Below are 22,289 nucleotides of genomic sequence, written 5' to 3' on the forward strand. Positions count from 1 at the left end.
TATTTATCATTTTTATGTACCTATGACAATTTGTAATGCATTTTGTTTTCTTAGTTTTAATGGCCATATATGATTTTTATTTAGCTTAAATTTAGGAGAAATTTTTAGTTCATATTCATATTTAACAAAATATTTTTAAAACTTATTTTTCCTTGTTGTTCCTCAAATTAACGGTCATGCATGACTATGTGATAATTAGAGCCTTGCTTCAACTATATGAACAAAATTTATCAATAAGAGGACCCTAGAAGTTCTTATTTATAGTTCACTTATGATCAAGCAACAATGTTAGGATTTGCGGTATCCAACATCTCTAGATATTTAACACTACAACAAAGGCATGATGTCATGAGTATTAGATTAGGTTAATCAAGCATATCTAATTTGTTGTGTTGTTTTTTGCTTGTGGCATTTGTCCATGACCCGTAATTGTGCAATTAGCCATATTAATAATCACTAAAAAGTCGCAATTATGTTTATTCAAGGAGGCAACTGCATGCAAGTCTTTTATTTGTTGTGATTGGCCACCTAATCTATTATATTTTTTGGTACCACGTGCATTGAGTATGGGACGTGAAAAATCAAGAGACTGAGCATGTCTACATATACCCATTTTGGTGGTAGTGTACCCAGTGGACATACATCTACTACGCCATACATACATGTACAACATGGCCCCACAATGGATAAGGCCATGTTGTCCTACCTCCCAAGGGTGCCCTGATGCACTTTCTCCTTTCTTGTATCCCAGTGATCGTTTCCAAACGCAGATTTGTTCTCTACATTCTGTCTAAAAGAGATTTTACTTTTTGCTTAACAACTTTGCCTAAACTTACCCCTTTCTAGAAAAATGAATTTTATTCCGGCTGTTGCAAAAATCATGCATTTAACGAATCTACAAAGGTAGCCTCTGTCTGGCACAAGCAACTTCTCAAAAGGCTCTAAAAACACAACTCAAGTAGCAACTAAGCACTAATTAAGCCCATTAGAAAATGGCCACCCATCTTTGGGGAAGACCTTTGTTATATTGCTGCACTCCTCTAGCATACGACATGCCCATTTCAAATCTCGGCCTGTGATTCTCCTTTTGGAGGGTGGACGAGTAGCTTGTCTCATAGGCAGCCCTGAAAATGACATATAAATAAGAAAGGGTGTCTTATTTTCAAAAAAAAAATCCTCTCACACTACCAAATAGACCATATTACTCCATTCGCTCCCACACAAAATTGAGAGCACTTTAATTAAAATGAATGAATGGCGAATGAAGTAGATCAGTCTACATTGCCATATTGGTCCTTAGTTCAGTCCCAACCCATAAGCCATATACTGGCTTTCATAGCTGCCACATAAGCAAGAAATTACCTAAAGAAACTATAGCTCATAGTGCATTGTTTGGTACGTGGGCACTTAATAAAATTCAACCAATCCATTCTTTTGTTTTCTCCTTTCCCAATATTCTCTCTCCTCCTTGTACCCATTTTCATCTCCCAATTTAGAAAGATCCAAGCTACCTGGTCCTCTTCTCATCCGTAGCCTGACAGGGAGCAGCGGATGGCCACCAGCCAGTGGGCAGTGCATGTCAGCGGGTGGGTGGCGGGCCTGTCCCGGGCGGCATGGCGGCGCAGCATGAGTGGGCCAACACGTCGGCAGGGCTCGTGAGGATGGAAGGAGGTGGGTGAGCGGAAGTGGGCAGTGTGGCTTGTGACGATGCTGCGCGAGCAGCGAGTGTGACAGTGGCAGTGTGAGGCGGGGCCTCACTGAGGCGAGCTCGACCAAGCATGGCGTGCTAGCGACGCGTGGCTCGCTCACCGAGACATGGCGGGGCGCGTCGGGAACACAGTGAGGCGGGATGTAGAGCCGGCCGGGCGGCGCTTATGAGGATGCCACAGGTGGCGCGGCCAAACAGCGCTAGCCATGGGGGGCCAGCGGTGATGCGGACCAAGTCGGGGTTGTAGAAACAAGTAGTTTCTCCCCAACGCGAAAGCTGCAGTTTCTTGGCTTCTTGGTTGCAGGGCGGAGGGCCGATGTGGTTCCTCACGGAAACCATTTTCTTCTACTTCCTCATTAACTTCACTGTACTCTTGGTAAAAGGGGGCCGGCAGTTGAGGTCGCAATATTTGGCACAAACGTTGCAAGTCAAGATGCTTCATTTCAGTACGAAGTTAACTCTGTGAACCCATTTCAGTACCAAAAGCGTGTGAAGAGAACATATTCATGTGAAAGAGGCCATGTTTATTTTCATGTCTAAACACAACCTTCCATGGGAAGCAAGGTATGCCGAAGAAGGCAAAGGAGGTGGAGGGGTGCAGTGGAACAAAGGCAAGGTCATGTTTTTATAGGCAAGAGGAGAATCCTGGAATTCACTGTTAGCAGGAACACGATAAATAAGAACTAGACATGGCCTAAAAATCAAAGTACAAGAAATTAGTGTGACATGACTTGGTATTGCAGTACATGGCATTGTGTAGATTCATGAAAACGCATTGGACAAACACAACCTTCCATTTCTCTACTGTGTAGCGAAAGTGAAATATCATCCTGGCTTAATGAGACTGTCCTCCCGATTATTTCCACGGTTCTCAGTTCACTGAAAGCAACATCGTATTGTAATGTGACAACATATAGATATATGCAGTTATTATGAGAGTTACCATATGGGTTCAGATCTTATTAGTCCACATTGTTCCATGATAGGCAAATAAATTGATCGTACCAACTAAACTCTCAGGAACAATGATCAATGTTCGAAAATACCAAAGATAATAATTGAACACTTGATGAGTTTTTTCATGCTATAATGCTTCATTTATACAAAGAAAAGATCATAGGAGTGACAAATATAATACTCGCTCCATGTTCCTTGCAGCGATGCATCAATATTGCGAGAAGACAGAAAATTGTAGCATGAAGGGTCAATATCATGAACATGTTTGACATGCAATATGTTGCTATCTAGCATGGATGGATGCTCTTCCAGACAAAGATGACAAAAGGGCATCAGACCGGATGCATGCATGAAATGTCACAATCATACTCTATTTCTCTCTCATGTATTACTATGTAGTAGTGACGATGACTCTGAATAGCTCTACAGTTCTTTTTACCTGATCATGCATAGGCTCTACTCTGGTCATAGAAAATTGTTATTTGTGGTGCAATTAACTTCATCATACATATTAACTTATCAACGCCAATCAAGTACATGGCCAGTCTTTCAAATCTTTTTCCATGCTAGAATGTGTCATTTCTAGATAGAGCGCTATTTTTTTTGCCTCCTACTGATAAACAATGCTAGAGCGATAGTATTAGATATCACCACCAAACCCATATAATAATTTTGGCATGCATGTTTTAACCACTAGCGTTGATGTTTTCTACAAGAAGAAGCCATAAGGACAAGTTGCAGCAGAAGGGAGGCATGTATGGCATGGTGACACTGCAGCATGCAAGCATGCATGGACTATCTAAACGACTGCATGAAGAAGAATCTAGGCCACTGTGCAACTGTTCGGCAGTCAAGCCACACAAATCATATCGGACGACGCTGGTAGAACAAACTAACGTGGCCATGCTCAGAGGCCGCGGAGACGGCGCGGCCTCATATTTCTAATATGCCCTAGGTTGGGGCACTGTACCTAGAGGCTAGCACAACATAGCATATGATACTTCCATCGTCTAAAATATATAATTCTCGCTTTTCGAAGAGTCAAACAATTTAAATTTTAACTAAAGTTATATAAAAGATAATAACATTAAATAAAATAAGTGTTATTAAATTAATTATGAATTATATTTTCTTATATTAGTAAAATTTATTGGAGCACGAATGTTAATATACTATACCTTATAGACTTGGTCAAACTTAAATTAGTTTGACTAACATAAATTCTGTAATTGTATTCTTTTATGAACAGAGAGAGTACGGAAGAAGTGCAGGAGGCCACTAGGATTCAAGGATAAAGTTGACAAGGATCTCAATGCATGAAGGGTCCAATGATGAAGCTGACAAGGATCTCATAAGTGACATCTACGGTAAAGATTTTGTTGATTTTAGGGCTTGGCTCATTTCTGTTCAATTAAAATCAACAAATCCTAAAGCTCATATTAAATATTAGGGTGCATTAAAGTCTTAGTCTTACATGAGATTTTGATTAAGGGTCTATTTTGTTTAACTATTAGTTATTAAAAAACTGTTGTGAGCTATGCGTCGTAGAAAAGACGTAAGATTTTGTTGATTTTAAGGCTTGGCCATTTCTATTCAATTAATCAGTAAATCCTAAAGCTCATATTAAATGTTATGGGGCATTAAAGTCTTAGTCCTACATGAGATTTTGATTAAGGGTCTATTTGGTTCATCTAGGAGCTACGAAAAAGCTGTTGTGAGCTATGTGTTGTAGAAAAGACGTAACTTGCTTGGTTGAAACAATTATGAAACCTATTCCCTCTCTCCATCTCTCTCTCAAACAACTGTGAAATTCCACTCATTTGGAAAAATAAAAAGTCAAAAGGTTAAGAGCATGGTCCACGGTGCTGCGAAAATTGTATGTACAATATAATAACATACTTACCATATGAATAATAATCGTTTTTCATTAGTGAAGGTTGAAATGCTAAAGAAGCAAAAGGATGAGGTAATGATCTTCCATTTGGGGAAAATACTGCTGCTCAGATTTTTTTTATTTTTGTAGAAGCTTTACCAAGTTCTCTTTAGACTCTGCCTGATCACTATTGCATGTTTTCTTAATGTTAGGGAAAGAGGTAGGGGTTGATGATATGCTGCTGTTAAGCAACAATTTTTTATGTTTTTTCTATTTAATTTTCTATAGTTGGTTCAATCCTTTGCATGGAACTTTCACGGATCTAGCCTCACAACATTTCAGTGGGGCTCTTTCTAGTTCCTAGTTTCCCATGATAGAAACCTGGTGATGTTTGAGTGGACATGAGTTTGATTTTTTTTTCAGAAATACGACTAGAATTTACTCCAACATGTACCTATACTAAATCAAGGCATGATGACCTTATTCCATTTTCATGTCCATATTATTTTGTTACATGATTTTGGAAGTTTCTCCTTTTGCACCCAAAAACTTTCTTAACCATAGCAGGGACAGATCCAGCACTGGGGCACGTCGTAGATCCCCTTGAGCCCCCCTGAGCCGCTGCAAAAAATTCCCACCATTTCTGTTGATTAGGAGGGGCTGAAGATGTCGAACTCCGTCTCGAGGTTGAAGACGTCCTTCTAGTAGCCACTTGGGCCAGCGTGGTAACGGGCCTTTCTGATTTCCATTCCCACATCACCTTGGTTGCGGCCCAAGAAGGCCCAGGCAGCCCTCCACTTCTCCTAGTCAATCGAAGTCACGGCACACCCCTTCCCTCGACTCTTCGACTCCTGACCCGCTGACCGGCCGGCCAAGGGTTGCAAGCACCAACGCCTAGCTGGCAGAGTGGCAGGTGCCAAGCCAGCGGCCAGGGGCAAGCCGGCCAGCACCTGGAAGGCTGGAACATTGCCTGCCTTGCTGAGTTTGAGGGGGAAAAAAATTCGGTGAGGACCTTCCCTACTAGAACGCCGTGCGGACTATGCAACTGGTTGGTGGGCGACGATACTATTTTTAGCTTGTTCTTGGGCTAGTATGGGAGAAATTGAGAAAGAAATCAAGCAAACACGATCAGGTATAAATACAATTCCCTCGTGCCTCATTCTCTGTAGCTTCAGTTAGGTTGTATTTGATGTAGATATTAGATTTTGTCAGTATTGCTGAAGAATATTGACTAATGTTTCCCTGCATTTTTTAATGATGAAATTTAGTACATATCACATATATAGACTTATTGCTCTAGCGCTATTTCTTCAGCCCCTCTATATTTTTTTATGGATCCGTCCCTGTTAGTCCTGAAGCTCTCCTGAGTCCTGACTCCTGAGGATGGCCGAGAGGTCGAGAAACTCCAGGTTTGTCCAATTGACGCTCAACATGATCCATCCATGGACCGGGCCGTCCGGCCATTCCCAGCACACTTCTGCGCGGCAAAGTGCGCACATACGCATGCATGTCCGCCTGGCAGGATCGCACGACCTTGCTAAAAGCTGCCGAAAACCAAAGGAACGACGTAGCACAAAAGTCTTTCTCGACTCTTCCGTGCTACAGGTGAGAGCAGGCGACCGGGAGGCGATTCGATTCCGGCGCCGATCTCCTGCGGTGCTCCCATCCTCGCCGGCGCCTGCTTTGGCTCCGGTGGGCATGGGATCGGAGGGTGAGGTGGTCGGTGTACATATTTCCTTCTACTCTAGTAGATCTAGGTAGGGTTTGTTTAGTTTCTTCATCGCTTTCGATTGGAGGAGTTTGGTTCTTCGATTTCATCGTTGGAGGAGGTGACTCTGGGTTGAAGTCGAAGATTTCTTTCCGGACTATTGACAGCGCCGGTATTTGCCCCTCAAAAAAAACCTCTGGTGGTCTTGGAGTTGTTCTTGTGAGGTATGTGCTCCTCCTTTTCGCTAGATTTGGGTTGGAGTTCCTGTCTCAGTGTTGGAGTCTTCGTCTTCCGTCGATTGGGATCGGTCATAGAGCGAGGCGATTGGCGTCCGATCCCGGTCGATGTTGTCAGTGCGTTCATCGTTGTATGGTATGGTTCGTTCGTGGCCGTGCTACTTTTGGCTATCTTCAAAGATGATGTTGCATCGTCTGTTGGGGTGTTGACCTTGAGCTTCCTCCTCGACTTTCTTCTCTGTTGCTGGCGATGGAGGAGAGGCGAGCAGCGGCGATTCCGGTCGACTGAAACGGTGACCTCTAGGAGCTTCTATGAATGGCTTCAATATAATTTTATCTTGTTGTGGGAGCTCCTTTGCAAGGGGCTGGATGTAACATCTCTTCATGCTTTATAAAATCCAACCCGTTTCTAGAGAAAAAAAAAAGTTAAAAGCTGCCGGCCTCAGCCAAAAGAAAAAAAAATATACGCTCTGTTCGCTTGCTTATAAGTTATATTTTTTTAGCCAATAAATAATATTTTTCTTTCCTAATAAATTAATTAACAATATTTTCCGCCACTAGCGAACGCGCAATAGCCGGACTCCCAACGCGTGGCCTTTGCTACGTGCCTACGCTACGCCGGTGAGATATAAACGAAGGAAAAAAAAAGGCGAGTGGATCATCAGACATACATGGCCCAAGGTCACTCTCGGAAGGGCCGGGCTGTTCGCCCGAGCCATGCATGCAGCCATCCCGTTCGTACTAATTTTTTTTTTCCAAAAAAAATGTTCGTCGCGCGCGTTGGTCTCTGGACTTTTTGTTTCGTTTTCCAGGCTTTTGGATATTCATCATCCATTTTGTGATGAGATGAAGGAACCGAGTGGCCGATCGCTCTCTGGTAAAAAACGAAGATGGACACCTGACGAGCGTGATCGTAATCGGAATGGCTGATCAATGATCGCTCATGCGCTCTTCTCCTCTTCAAGCAGCTTTCTTTCTTTTAGAAAGAGAATGGGATTGACCTACCAGATTTTTTTAACCGATTATTGGCTTACCCATTAGCCAGGTCGGTGCAATACGAGAGCCCACAAAAGACCCGTGTCAAAAGAAAAAAAAAGACTATTTTATGAAAAAAAATCACTTTAACTTTTTTTAATCAAACTCCAAAATCAGACATCTTACCCTTAGTGAACTCTCAAAACCATTAGAATTACTTCCCTATCTAGGTTTGAAGTGGTTGTGAAGACGATTTTATCACTTTTTTATAAAAAAAATTGGTCAATATTCAATAAAGGTTTTTAAGCCATAAAAATTATATGTAAGCTTCTAAAAACTATTATAGAAAAACTAGAGATAGATTGGAACATAAAAATACAAATAAAATATTTAGAGCTAGTTAAAATATCTCTAGAGGTAGATGGGAAAGATATTTTAAAAAATCTATTAAATTACCAGAATATTGTAATTGATTTCTAAATGCATTTTGAAAACTTTCCGCAACAAAAGCATAAGACATGACCGACACAAATGATAGCATGAATGTATGCATTCATCTTTAATGAATTCTACATCGATGATAGAGTCATTCCATATTTTTATTGTGGAAACTTCTTAAAATATATTTAGACATCGATATAATATTTTGTGATTTTTTTAAAAATCATTTTTTCTAGAGCTAAATCTATTTTTAAGATTCTAGAGATATTTTTCATGAGCTCTTACTTTGGTTTGTCATGTCCCTATCTATCTCTAGAATTTTTCTTGGATTTTTTATAAGCTTAGAGATATTTTATGGTTTAAAAATCTTATAAGGAATTTAATGAAAATTTATTATAACAAATAAGACAAACCATCTCCAAAACCACTTGAATCCACGGCAGGGAGATAATTAATCGGTTTTGAAAGTTTTAGAATAATATGTGAGGAGAAAAATCAAACTACGTCGAAGTTGAGGGAGGTAAAATTAATTTTTTTTTTCTCACAATATGCAAAAGAGGATTTTCTTCCACTCTTCCTTGCAGCGTACTTCGGGCCCATTCTACTCCATTCCACATAATCTGGCCCAAATGCTCCCAACCCACGTCGCTTCACGATCTCGAGTCACGGCTCACGACGAGAACCGAGCGCTTCTCTCCCGTGGCCATGGGCCCCATCACCAGGGAGTCACGCAAAGCGTGCCAAGGAATTTCTTCATGTTACGGGTGATATACGGTGTACGGGTCTACGGTGCAGACCTCCAGAAAAGCACGAAATTGAAAATCCCGACCATCCCCTTCCCAAATTCCCAACCTACCCCGCAAGCCATTGCTCTCTCTCGCCGTCTCGCGTCGTGCAAGTCCAAAGCTCCCACGACTCCACCGCGACCGGGAGAGAGAGAGAGAGACGCCCGCCTCCAGATCGGCCGGCGGGGATGGCGGCGTCGGTGTTTCCGGCGCTGCTGCTGGCCGTGGCGGCGGTGGTGCTGCTCCTACCGGCGGCGGAGGCCGTGTGGCTCGAGCTGCCGCCGTCGGGGACCAAGTGCGTCTCCGAGGAGATCCAGCCCAACGTCGTGGTGCTCGCCGACTACGCGATCATGTACGAGTCCCACCCCAGCTCGCACCCCACCGTCGCCGTCAAGGTACGCGCCCCACGACTCCGTCTCGGATGCCCTTGGCGTGCGGTTTCGTCTCGTTCATTCTCGTGCTTGATCTCGATCTGGGCCGGTGAACTGGCGCGTTCTGGGATCTCGGTGTAGGCGAATCGGGACGCAGCTGAGGTGCTAGATTGCGTTAGCTTTGCGTGCGAATTAAGCCCTGCAGTTTTATTGTTGGCTGATTGAGCTTCTGCGAGTCAAAACTAGCACTTATGAGAGATGGAGGGAGGGAGGAATTATACATGTTCTAGTACCTATACGGGATATTTTCGCTACAAATTCATGTTAAGTAGCTCAGAGTGAATTTTGTATATGAATCTATCGAGAAGGGAAATCTGCAAGTCGGCAGTTCATCATGAATCTGGTCATAGTATCACCTAATTCATGGTTTCGAGACATTAGGGAAATTGATTTATGAGTCAAAACTGCACCTGACCATTGCTTCAGATGGCTCTCTCCCAAGCAACGTGCATGTGCTGTTGCTGGGTTTCCACTCTCTCTTGGGAGTCGAATTCTTATAATACCAGTTACTAGCCCTAATGCAATAGGGGGTGAACATAACACTAAGATGCAACAGATGTTGGATTGTGCTTGCTATTGCGATTGTTTATATACCCGAGTGTTGTGCACATCAGAAGAGTTAATGCATAGTGTTACTAGAGTCTAGACTAAAAAAACTGACTGGAGTCCCACCCTGAACAGTGAACCCTGCTCAAATGCTAACTCCTTTAGAAAACTTCAGATCCATATTGAATTTCACAATCTTCAGAAGACAAGATTTGATGATCGAGGTGACAAGGTGCAGTATAGGTAGCAGCACTTCTTTAGCCATATCTGCCAACTTAAGAACAGATTAACCACAAGTCTGATGCTCATATGTCTTATCTAGTTATCCTATGCTAGCCTTGCATTGGATTTCTGTGATCAGTTTTTTTTTGTTAATCCCACAATGCATTGTAAGGAAAGTTCTGTGTGCTTAGAGAGGGATCTTTTTTCCCCTAATTCTAGTTTTTTAGGAATCACATTGGAATTTAAATGTACAAACGATCGATGTGATTTAGAGTGCCTTAATTTTCACAAGAGTTAAATGCATGAGAGGCCCTTGAACTTGTCACAGGATGTCACTTAGGTCTATGAACTTGGAAAATGCATTTCTGGATACCTAAACTTGCTAAATGATACACCGCAGGTCCATACTTGCCACGCGAACATTTTATCTGACGTGGCAATGCCACGTGGCGGGAAATATGCAGTGAACCCCCTGAAATCTAAATGGAGCTAGACGTGTATGCATCAGTGTTGGACGAAGCAGGGCAACGAGGAAACAGGGGAGCACGAAGCAGGCGAGGAGGCGAAAGGACCCGGCGAGCTAGACGATGTACCTGGCGCGGACGTCCTAGGAGTCGTGGCGGACGCAGTCAAGGTAGAGCAGCAGGCGCAGGCTGCGGCGACAAACAAGGGAATAGAGGGCGTAGGCGAGCGTCTGGATGCAAGTGGCGTGGCGGCTGGCAGCCTGCCCCGCGTCCGCACGAGCCGTGAGCTCTCTCGTGTGTCCGCTATCCAGCCGTGAATCCCCGTGATGTAATCCCTTCATCTTGCCTCGGCCATGGCCACACGCACGAGCTGCTGCTCGCCCTGCCTCGCCTCGTCCCAAGACCGTGCGCCATCATCACCCCGCGCAAGTGGGCGCCCTCGCCGTGCCCTAGGAGCCGGCCTGAGTCCCATCTGTGCCTCAGCCGAGTTTGCCATGGCCAGCTATTTAAGCAGAGCACGTGCGCGCCGCGACCACCTATGCGCCCTTTCAAAATTCGTCCACATCATTGCCTCCCATTCCAATCCCTCGCACACATGAGTGCACCCGGTTGTTAGCTAGCCCCTGGACGAGACCTCGTTGCAAACCATCTTCGGTAAGTGACGAATTTTGGAATCTCGTGGAATCGGCCGCCATGGCCGCCGGAGCCGAATCTCTGCTGTGGCGCTAATTTTTTTCCTCTCTGTTCTATCCAAGACGTGTTTTAGCATCGCCTTAGCGCCCCTACATCACCTTTGCACAGTTTGGCCGGTCTCCTCCTCGTTCACCGGTAACACCCTAGTGCCCGCCATCTGCCTGCTGATGTCGTCGCCGTCATGTGGTTAGTCGTCATGTGACCTCGACGCCCTGCCGCGGGAGGAGCCCTCCGGCGCGTCGCTAGAGTTCCCCTTGTTCCCTACCAACGTCCTCTTCTAGGGCACCCACGACGAGGTCACCAACGCCGGCCTGGCCATGCCCCCGCCGCTCGTCGCCAGCGCTAGCGCCATCGCCACGAGCTCCTCGGCCTCCGAGCGCAGGAAGGAGAACCTGGTCATCGACATCCCGACGCGGCCCGTGGCCCTGAGCACGCCGCCCATGAACTCCCAGCTGCCGGCGAGCCAGATGCCGGGACCGCCGGCGCCGGTGACATCGAGCGGGGGCCCACCGAAGCCGAGTACGCCCACCCGCCTAAGACGCCGAAGACGCCTCCGTCGGCGAACTGATCCAGATCCCCAAACTTGGCTCGGCTTTGGAGGCGAAGGCGAGGTCACGGGCAAGCGGCGACATGGCCAGGGCGAGCGCGGCATGTACAACACTTGGCAAGGCGCCGCAGAGGCAAGGAGGGCAGCGTGTGTCGCTCTGTGGCATTGCGCCGAACAGGTGGCGTGCGTGTCCTGGCGAGGACATAACCCAGATGACCTATTTAGGATATTTCATTTAGATTTCAGGGGGTTCACTGCATATTTTCCCGCCACGTGGCAATGCCACGTCAGATAAAATGCCCGCGTGGCAAGTATGGACTTGCGGTGTATCATTTAGCAAGTTTAGGTATTTAGAAATGCATTTTGCAAGTTCATGGACCTAAGTGACACCCCGTTACCAGTTCAAGGGCCTCTCATGTATTTAACTCTTTTCAGAAAGCAACTTTAGCATGTATGAGTGGGGTCTCTGGTTTGTTTATATTTGCATATGGCAAAAATATTCAGTGCACAATTCTTCCCAGTGGAATCGTGAAGACCCACTAAAAAGACATAATTAGAAGTTTTTTAAAAATTCACAGAAACTCCATACATGTAGATGAGATAGTAACATGCTCGCATGTAACATTTTTATAATCAAATTCAACCTCATTTGTGACTAATGAAATTGACAAATCACAGAGAAAGAAAAGACATACAGACATGTACCCTTTTTGTCTTTTTCTTCGCTCTTTGTCTATGATTTGTCAATTTGATACTAATAAACAAATTGAGTTTGAACTTGAAATTTTATATGCATGCATGTCACCTCATTTATAAGTATAGAGTTTTGGAGAATTTATCAAAACTTGTATGTATGTCTTTTAAGTGGGTAGGTATTCATGATTGCACTGAGAAAGGGACTTCCTGGAATGGTTTCCCTTGCATATTTTATCTTGTAATAATGGAGACATCAGACATGTCCATATTCTTGTTGAACATATCTAGCAATGCGGCTTGTTGAATGCGTCAGAGTTTTTTTTCTTTCCTTTGATATCCTCAATACCCCTAAATGTTATTTATTTATTTATTAGGTTACATCACCCTATGGAAATACTGTACATCATAATGAAAATGCTACAATGGGTCAGTTTGCTTTCACAACTACAGAAGCTGGAAACTACCTTGCATGTTTCTGGATAGACAGTGTGGAGAAAGGATCAGGAACATCTCTAAGTCTTGATTGGAGGATAGGGATTGCTGCAAAGGACTGGGATACTATTGCTAAGAAAGAGAAAATTGAGGTGTGGTAAATACAATCTAATTGAAGTCACTCCAGTAATGCTTTGCTCTTGGTTTCTGACTATTTGTGATCTGGATTCCTTGTTCAGGGCGTAGAATTAGAGCTTAGGAAACTTGAAGCTGCAGTTGAGTCCATCCATCATAACTTGCTGTATCTCAAAGCAAGGTAAGCTGTCTCTTTTTATTTTTTATATGAACTTCTCTGCTCTCCTTTTCAGCAAAAAGAAAGAGTCACTGCATAGAACTCGTTGTCATATTGATCCTATTGCAAGTTTGCAACCTAGTTAGGGAGATTATCTGCCTGGTGGTGCATGGTCTGATGCATTCTTGAATGTTATCGATACAGGGAAGCGGAAATGCGAACAGTGAGCGAGAAAACAAATTCAAGGGTTGCCTGGTTCAGCATCCTGTCACTGGGAGTCTGCGTTGCCGTCTCTGTGCTGCAGTTGTGGCACCTTCAAGGGTTCTTCCAGAAGAAGAAGCTCATTTAAATTCACGTTTTATCAGTGTGTACTTCCCGTGTTAAATACCTTAGGAGGACAGTTTTGTCATATATTTATTTCAAAAGGAAACTCATATGATGGACAAAACAGCTGGTTGATACCTGACTTAAATGGCTAGCAACTTGTACCGTGTGAAATTGAAGTCGCCCTTTCGTCTTGCAGCCTGCTCACTTAGTCGTAAACGATCGTAAATTTAGTATTTTTCTCTCACACCAAACCAGCCAGCAGTAATAATCCACGATCATATCAGCACTAGCCGAACAGGCTCTTGATTTCCTTGCAGATGGTGGGCTCTTGATTTCCTTGCAGATGGTGGCAAATAATCAGTGCTACTTGTGCAATTATTTCATTATCTGCCATACTTGAAATCGAGATTTTTACTCTCTATGTCCCTGTATCAGGTTGTTATAAATAATCAAATAACAATTAGTGTAGAAATTTAGAATTGTGATATCGCTTATCGCGTGCCATCTGCTTATATATCTGCAAAGTTTGTGGTGGCTAGTGCACACTAGAGGACTGAATTTGACAAGTGAACTTGGACCTGTTTCAGGCAAGAAAATGGGAATTTTGTCCTTACGGGGAGTGGGCTTCGCTAGAGTGCCATTCAATTTGTGGACTTCGCCAGAATGCCTTTATGAATATTTCGTATTTTTTCAACTTTGTAAATTTCTGACCCCATCTATTTTACCCGATATGACCGTTTTACCCTGTCTCGTTCCATCTTATCCTCTTGCTCTGCCCCGACGCTCCTCATCATGGCCCCCTGCTCTCCCCCTCCCACGCTCCCCTTCCCCCTTCTCTCTCTCCCTCGCTCCTCGTCATGGCCGCCACGGCTGCCGGCACCGCGCATGCGGCGAGGCGGCGCCCCGGCCACCGCGGCCTGCCCCCTGCTCTCCCCCTCCCACGCGCGGCCTCCTGCATGCGTTCCGCGGGGCCACACGGCGCCACCGAGCTCAGTGGTGGGCGCCCTCCTGCGCACCGGCGCCCGCTACCCCCACCCCGGCACGTGCCTCCCTCCTCTCCATCTTTCTCTCTCTCGCTTCCATGCGGTGGCGCAGCAAACTCGGCACGGGTGCTCCCCAGTGCGGCGGCCTGGCCAGGCCACTGCTGCGGCTGTCCCGGCACGGCGGCTCCTGCACGGATGCCGCCAGGCCCAGCTGCCTTGGCAGGCCCCTCTGGTCGCAGCGGTTGCCGCTACTGCCCGCCGTCGGCTCGTCCCGGCAGTCCCCTGCAGTCCCCTCTGTTCGTGCACATGCCGTCCCTTGCTCCATTCGTGGTGTCTTCCAGGTGAAGCAGTCTCATTTCTCTCCTCTCTGTTCGTCCCATTGCAATCTCCTCTGGTTCCCTCTTCTCATTTGTACTGCAGGTCGACGGATTCATTCCGTTCGTACAAGAAGTCAGGTGCTTCCCTTTTAGTCTCCATCCCTATCTCTCCTTACGTACTGATGCGCCTGGTGACGCGCGGCCTGTCGACGGTGGCCTAGCGCGAACGGGTGGCGGCCGCAAGAGGATAAGGTAGGGGTAAAACGGTCACGTCTGGTAAAATAGATAGGGTCAGAAATTTATAAAGTTAAAAAAACATAAAATGACAAAATAGCGTGAAACACATCTTTCATAAAAGTATTATGACGAAGCCTACAAATTTGATGTAGCGAAGCCCACTCCCCGTAATGGCAAAATTGCCATTTTCTCGAGGCCAGGCCGAGTCAAACCGAACAAACAGTTTGAATGGGGACACTTCGCCGGAAGCTGAGCTCGCAGTCGCAGCGCATCCACCACCACCACACGATGCCGCCGCCTCTCCGCTGTCTCCTGCTCGCCTTCGTCGTCCTCCGCTCCGGCTCCCCCCGTCTCGCCCACCCCTTCACGGCTCTCGAGTCCGACCAGGTCGCCCGCTTCCAGGAATACCTCCGCATCCGAACGGCGCACCCGTCCCCCGACTACGCCGGCGCCGCCGCCTTCCTCCTACCCTACGCCGCTTCGCTCGGTCTCCACACCGCCACGCTCCACTTCACCCCGTGCAAGACCAAGCCGCTGCTCCTCCTCACCTGGCGGGGCTCCGACCCGTCCCTCCCCTCCGCGCTCCTCAACTCCCACATCGATTCCGTGCCCGCGGAGCCCGAGCACTGGGCGCACCCGCCCTTCGCCGCGCACCGCGACCCGGCCACGGGCCGCGTCTACGCGCGCGGCGCGCAGGACGACAAGTGCCTCCCCGTCTAGTGCCTCGAGGCGATCCGGGGCCTCCAGGCGGCCGGGTTCGCGCCCGCCCGCACCGTCCACATCTCGCTGGTCCCCGACGAGGAGATCGGCGGCGCGGATGGGTTCGACAAGTTCTCCCGGTCGGAGGAGTTCCGCGCCCTCAACATCGGGTTCATGCTCGACGAGGGGCAGGCGTCGCCGACGGATGTGTTCAGGGTCTTTTACGCGGATAGACTGGTGTGGAGGCTCATCGTGAAGGCGACAGGGGCGCCAGGGCATGGGTCGAGGATGTTCGACGGCGCCGCCGTGGACAATTTGATGGATTGCGTGGAGACCGTCGCTGGGTTCAGGGATGCGCAGTTCAGGATGGTGAAGTCCGGGGAGAGAGGTCCCGGCGAGGTGGTCTCGGTGAATCCTGTGTACACGAAGGCTGGCATACCAAGCCCCACGGTAAGTATAGCAATGGTTTTATCTAATTTAGCTTGGATACAATAGTACACGATATCAGATTCTAATTTGAAATGGTCTGACGGGCACAAGTGCCCCTGCCGTTACTAAACATTTTTGCAATTTGAATGTTTGTACTTTCCACCAAATAGTGCCATGCCTAACTTTATAGGCTTCTGGAGTAGGCTAGTAAGCAAAAAGTTTACTTCAGTACTTCTGTTTGGTGTTTGAGATTGCTGTTGCAGACTGAAAGTAAATTGTTTCCTATGGCTTAGACATATTTTGATATGTGATTTTGTTTTCTTGAATCCAGGAGAACTAGCATATCATTGTAGTAAATAGGAGAGAGAAAATTCAGTCCTTCTGCTAGTTCGTAGACATACCCACACACATACAGGCCTTTTTTTTTTTTTTTTAAGAGGCACCACAAATTAGCAGGAAACGACCTTGAACATGAAGAAAAACCTTGGTCACAAAGGACCAAGCCGTTTTGCACCTGCCATACACCACAACTGGCACTGCTCTGAATGCTGTGTTTCCGCAACCATTACACAACCAAAATAAATAACGAATTGAAACCCTTCCAGAACTGCCTGGGAACCTGTTGTTGTGCATGCAAACACCAGGCTTATAACATTTACATGTGATTTTACATCTTAGTGATTTTATAGTCATGCTGTGCTGTAGATATACAACAGGTCAACTGCATACCTTAAAACCACCAAGCAAATAAATAACCGGCCTTCCCTAGTTGTTGTATGATGAGTGAAATTTACTCAAACATAATATATTATAGGGTTAAATTACTATACTATAAAATGTTTTTCATTCTTGATCAGAGAGAACATGCAAGCTATGATGTAAAGTTATGCAAATACTCTCTACAACCTACACAATAATGAACATGATAAAGTTGTTAAATAGGTCTTGCAAAAATGAATATAATTGTCAGACAATTTCTAGGACATTATCAATTTGGAAGGCAGTATCTTCCTTTCAGACCTTAATAGTGTATGATATTGAAATTAGCCGCAAACAAATGTGGAATTGTTCTTGACCTCTGCTTCGTTATCCTATTTGATCCTTAGACCATTCTTCTTGTTTTTGGTTCCCTGGTTTTCTAATTGTCCATTTTCATCCCTCTATTTCCTTCTTTGCAAGACTAAATAATATCATGCAATTTTTAGTTATACTCTTATTATTCAAGTATCATTGGATCTGCATCTGTTCATTGCATGCAACAAATAAGGCACATGCGGAAAATGTTGTAATGACAAAATGTGTTTGATTTTGCCTGCTTTCTTTACTAATTGGATAAGTAAGCCTGGATTGACAGTGCAGTGCAAAGAATCCCATATAACTCATATTATCAAATTGGTAGAGGTCAATTTGTCTTACATGTGATTTTGATAAGCAAGCTCAAGGGTATGAACCAATTGAACAAGCTTACCACATTGTATCTTTTGAAGTTTCTTAGACCAAAACCAACAAACAAAATTAAAGGGCAAAGGAAACCATGTCGAGGACGAGGATAATTCTGGTTGAAGTCCCATACTTTTTTCCAAAAATCAGCAACGCGATGTGATTATGTGTTATGAATTTATGATCATCCCATTTGATCGAAAACTATACTTAAACATGCCTATGGAGTAATGATTAATGAACACCACCATCTCAGAATACTGTAACTCTCTCTTTACTCTCTTTTAGTATTTCAATAAATATTATTTTACCAAACGACTACAACACTAATTAATTGGCACTCATAATTTACTCCAAAACATGACACTAAAAAGATCAGCTCTTAATCAGTTATCTGCATTAAGGTAAAACCGTAAAAGAACAAGTCTCCAATTTATTTTATTTTAAGAGAAGTTCTCCAGTTACAGATAGTGGCATGCACCAAATTCAACATTACTGTGCAATTTATTTGTGGCTTCTGTAGTCTCTAAAGACAGATTGTTACAGGGTTTTGTGATGAATATGCAACCTTCAGAAGCAGAGGTTAGTTTTGATCTCCGCCTTCCTCCAACTGAAGATATTGAACAGATCAAACGAAGAGTCAAAGAGGAATGGGCACCAGCTCATAAAAACTTGACCTACCAGGTGAAAAAATTAGTTTCACCGTCATTTCCATAGCTGAAACTAAACCGAGCACTGCATTCCCTGAAATCCCTTGTTGTCATACAGCTAATGCAGAAAGGTCCAGTAACAGATGTGGCTGGGCATCCCATATTTACAGCAACAAATGAGTCAAACCCATGGTGGCCCATATTTGAGAAGGCTATCACCTCAGCGGGTGGAAAGCTATCTAAGCCCGAGATCTTATCTTCAACCACAGATTCACGCTTTGTGAGGCAGCTGGGCATCCCTGCCCTCGGGTTTTCTCCGATGACAAATACTCCAATATTACTACACGACCATAACGAGGTAACTGAAACCAGGCTGCTACCGCTTTCCTTTCCTTCAGCCTGTTCGGCAGGCCGTAAACGATCGTGGATTATTTACTGCTGGCTGGTTTGGTGTGAGAAAAAAATATTGTTCCAGCTTATAATCCACGATCGTATACGAGCAAGCGAACACTTATTCCAGAATGTGATGCTCAAAAATCAATGTTTATTTAAATGCTGCAGTTTCTGGAAGATAAAGTATTCCTGAGGGGCATCGAAGTGTACGAACATGTTATTAGAGCACTAAGCTCGCTCCAAGGCTGATTCGTAAAAGGAAAGTGCTGTTGCATGATGTGTAGCATTGTTGGATTCCCATCTCATTTACTGAATGAAGGTAAGAGCATCGAAGCTATGGACTACAGATTTGTAATAATTGGCTCAGTCACAAACATGCCAAAAGAAACATTCCGAAGCCATCAGGATCTGTAAAATATGGTGATATGGATGATAGGCAAAGATGAAAGAACTGTATGTATGGCGTAGGGGTTGTGAACTGTATATACTGTATTCCAAACCTCCTGTCTCTGTTGATATTTTCTTATTTGGAGGTTGTATCGGTTTCGCCCGTGTGCTGGAGCAAACCGGGTGTTGGAATAATTTCTCCCCACATGGGACACTTTTTTCTTCTCCAAAACGCAAGAGAACTGTGCCCAAGAGAACTGTGCCTTTTTGTTACGCTGTTTCCACGGATGCCAAGCCACCAGTGCTCTGATGTCGCCGTGTGTTGGGGGCAGAGTGGGTGAATGCCGTTCGTTGTGGGAAGACTGAACAGCTGTGTTGTGTAATAAGCTGGTGTTCGGCCTTGTTGCTTGATCTCTCCAATGTGTGTGTCGCAGACGTTCTAAAATAAAAGGTGTGTTCCAGACCAGCGCTGCAGTTGTTAGATCAGGTTTCTGAACATGCAGTCCAAACGATTGTATGGAACACTTCAAACTTCAGAGTGGAAGCGCGGCTTAGTGGTGAGTGCCGTATTGGTTTGCAGCAAGAGCCGACACTGGTCCGAAACAATCAGTTGCCAACGCCTGACGGAAACAGTCGGGGAAATGTTTTTGGGACACTTTCGTCATCGAGAGGACATCAGATGGAGTTCTCAACTAATAGCGGGCATGTTGAGTTGAGGCCTGTCGCCCCAATGCAAGTCGTATCTCTCGTACTACCGTCCATGCCTCGTAAATAAACGACATTGGTGTCAGGAGGACTATTATATCTCTGTGTTCATCTGCGTGATTGATCTACCCATGTCGGCAGCTTTGATTCCTGATGATGCGTAAGCGTAACAGGCACGGCCAAGACTGTTGTACCGTGGCTTTGTGCCACCCTTCTTCTGCCCCCCCACCCCCCATGTGCACTGCCCTCATGCAAAAGCAAATAATCAAAGAGAGTGAATGAATAACTTTACATTCCAATTTTAAGTTGAGCCGCAATTATTAGAGGACATGCTTTTTTTTTTGAGGCGACGACGAGGTTGTGGAATGGAGTTCCACTGCATCATATTCATATGGATGCGGTTGCGTAGTGGGAAAACAGAGCGTGTGCAGGAAAGGTCCAAAGCCACGCTGAAAACTGAACTTCGACGCACAGATCTGTGGGCGTGAGTTGTAACTGGAACCGCGGTTTGAAGCGGACAGCAAGATCGTTCCTTCCTTGGTCAGGGTTCACACCACAGCGGCACAGCCCCAGCTTGTCTTGGCTGACGAGCGCGTCAGACCAGCGTGACAGTCCGGCGCAAAGTGAGACAAGGCTCGTGCATTTTTGGGGCGAATCGAGAGCTCTTTTGTATGGAGAATCAATCGAAACCGATAAAGTGGGATCATGACAAACAACACCAGTACCCTAAGCACATGTACTAGAAAAACTTTTCCCGAAAGAAAAGGAAAAACAAGCCTTTTTGTTTGTTTTTTCGTTTATTCTCCTTTTGACGATAACCTGAAGAAGAACGAACCGTGGCCCTGCTCGTGGCACGAAGCTTCCGGGCATGCTCCTGCCCAGCCCATCCATCCCCTGTCGCGGCCCGATGGCTTCCAGCTCTCCCACACGCTGACGACGGGCCGAAAGATACTGACGCAAGAAGATGGATTAAACTATTCTCGCGCTGCTGTCGATTTCCTCGGCTCTCTTTGACGAACCGAAACGGAGGGAGAAGAAAGAGAGAGTACTCCTGCTGTATCTATCATTGCCTGATTGGTGTGTCATGTCACGAGTCGCATCACGGTATCATCTGCCGAGGTTGATTTCAGCGAGCTAGGCTGTTAAACCGCGTGAGCGTGGGCGAGCCCGAGACGCAACCCGGACCTGGGAGCTGATTTGCTATTATTAATTATATATGCTCCGTCCTTAATGCAGGTGAGCTTTTTTTTCTTAATAACAATTAATAAAATCTGGAGCATGTGGCTGGCTGGCCTGTGCATGCATGACACACCAGTCCCGCCAACATGCATCCACTTGGAAAAGATCCAATCCATGTTCCTGCATGTCATGTGAGCATATATGTAAGGAAGGACAATGAGCGCAAAACGTACAAGCAACGGAGTGCTGTACGTCCTCCCTGCTAACTATCGTCGTCGGCAGGCAGTGGCAGCTCAGTTTGAGGAATTAACACACCATCTTCATTAGAAGTGGTGGTCAATGGCCACGCTCGTTAATTAGCTTCCCTAATCCCTACCCCGGCTAGCTGCAGAACGGAGAGCATGATGAGCGCGCAACGCGGTTTGTGGCGGGGGCGGCCCACCCAATCCAACCCCAACTGCCTCCTTGTCCTCGGCACTGGCAGGCAGTCGATCGCTGCAAGTTGCAGTCCAGTGCAGCTAAGCTCCAGCTGCCTCTGCCCGCGACAGACACCACGGCTTCGTACGATATCAGTCGCTGCCGTGCTGACGCCGTACGCCGCCGCACGTCTAGGCACTTGTTCCTGTCGCCGTCTCATCGCCTACGTACGTCCGGCTGGCGTCCCCACCGCGGCCCCCAAAGTCCGCGAAGCTGCCAGGCCCAATAAATAAAGATAAGCCTCCGACTCCGACGCATGTTACCCCTTCTAGTAATCGTACCAGCATTGTGGTGTGGTGGTACAGTAATCTAGTAGTACTAATCTATGCCGTATGCCCGTAATGCAGTTGGTAGGGTGTGTGTGCCGCGCGCCAAGTGTGAATTCCCACTGCTGCTCATATTCATAATCATGCAGACGCAGCAGCAGCCTCGTCTCGTGCCGCCGTGGGAAAAAGTTGCCACGGCCATGTGGCCGTCATGTCATCGAGAGGCAGGCAGGCACACACATGTCATCTAGTGTGCGCAGTCAACTCGTCGGCAGGTTAGTGTTAAAGTTTCCACTTCCAGCTGGAAACGACCAACAAATTACTACTACACATCACATGTAGGGTTAGGTTCAGTCGCATGCAAGATTAACGAACCAACCAACCAACCAGTATACTTGGCCATGTAGCCCGCGGCGCGAAGGCCTGACATGGAGCCCGCTGTTTTGGCCCGGCCCAAGCCCGGCCCGACCCAACGGCTAGCGGGTCTGGGCTGGCACGGCCCGGAGGAGCAAGCCGTGTCTGGACCTTACCCTAGGCACGTGGGCTGGCATAGCACGGCCCGCTCCTCAACGTGAGGCTCGGTGGCGGCCCGGCCTGCTCGTCTGCCGCAGGCCGCAGCCTCCTCCCCCGCGCAGCCCCACACTCCCACCCCCGAATCATAACTCCCTTCCATTCCCCCTCCCCGCCGCCCGCGCAGTCCCCTCCTCACGCGGCCGCGCCGCACTCACTCCTCTGCGCCAGCAGCGCCGCACTCCGCCCTCCCCCGTGACTTTGCTCCCCCGTCCTCTGCTCGC

At 46.3% G+C, this 22,289-nt stretch overlaps 1 protein-coding gene and 1 pseudogene across 1 annotated transcript; both read left to right on the forward strand.

Moving 5' to 3' along the window:
- The first annotated feature begins 8,713 nt into the window (after positions 1–8,713).
- On the forward strand, positions 8,714–13,531 carry LOC136521264 (transmembrane emp24 domain-containing protein p24delta3-like). Its single transcript, XM_066514965.1, has 4 exons — positions 8,714–9,078; positions 12,657–12,866; positions 12,954–13,030; positions 13,211–13,531. Exons 1-4 carry the CDS (start codon positions 8,872–8,874, stop codon positions 13,353–13,355), a joined length of 639 nt encoding a protein of 212 aa, XP_066371062.1. The 5' UTR covers positions 8,714–8,871; the 3' UTR covers positions 13,356–13,531.
- Positions 13,532–15,106: 1,575 nt separating this feature from the next.
- Positions 15,107–19,719, forward strand: LOC136521375 (uncharacterized; annotated as a pseudogene).
- Positions 19,720–22,289: the final 2,570 nt, after the last annotated feature.

Source organism: Miscanthus floridulus, chromosome 18, assembly GCF_019320115.1.
Source record: "Miscanthus floridulus cultivar M001 chromosome 18, ASM1932011v1, whole genome shotgun sequence".
Lineage (NCBI taxonomy): Eukaryota > Viridiplantae > Streptophyta > Magnoliopsida > Poales > Poaceae > Miscanthus > Miscanthus floridulus.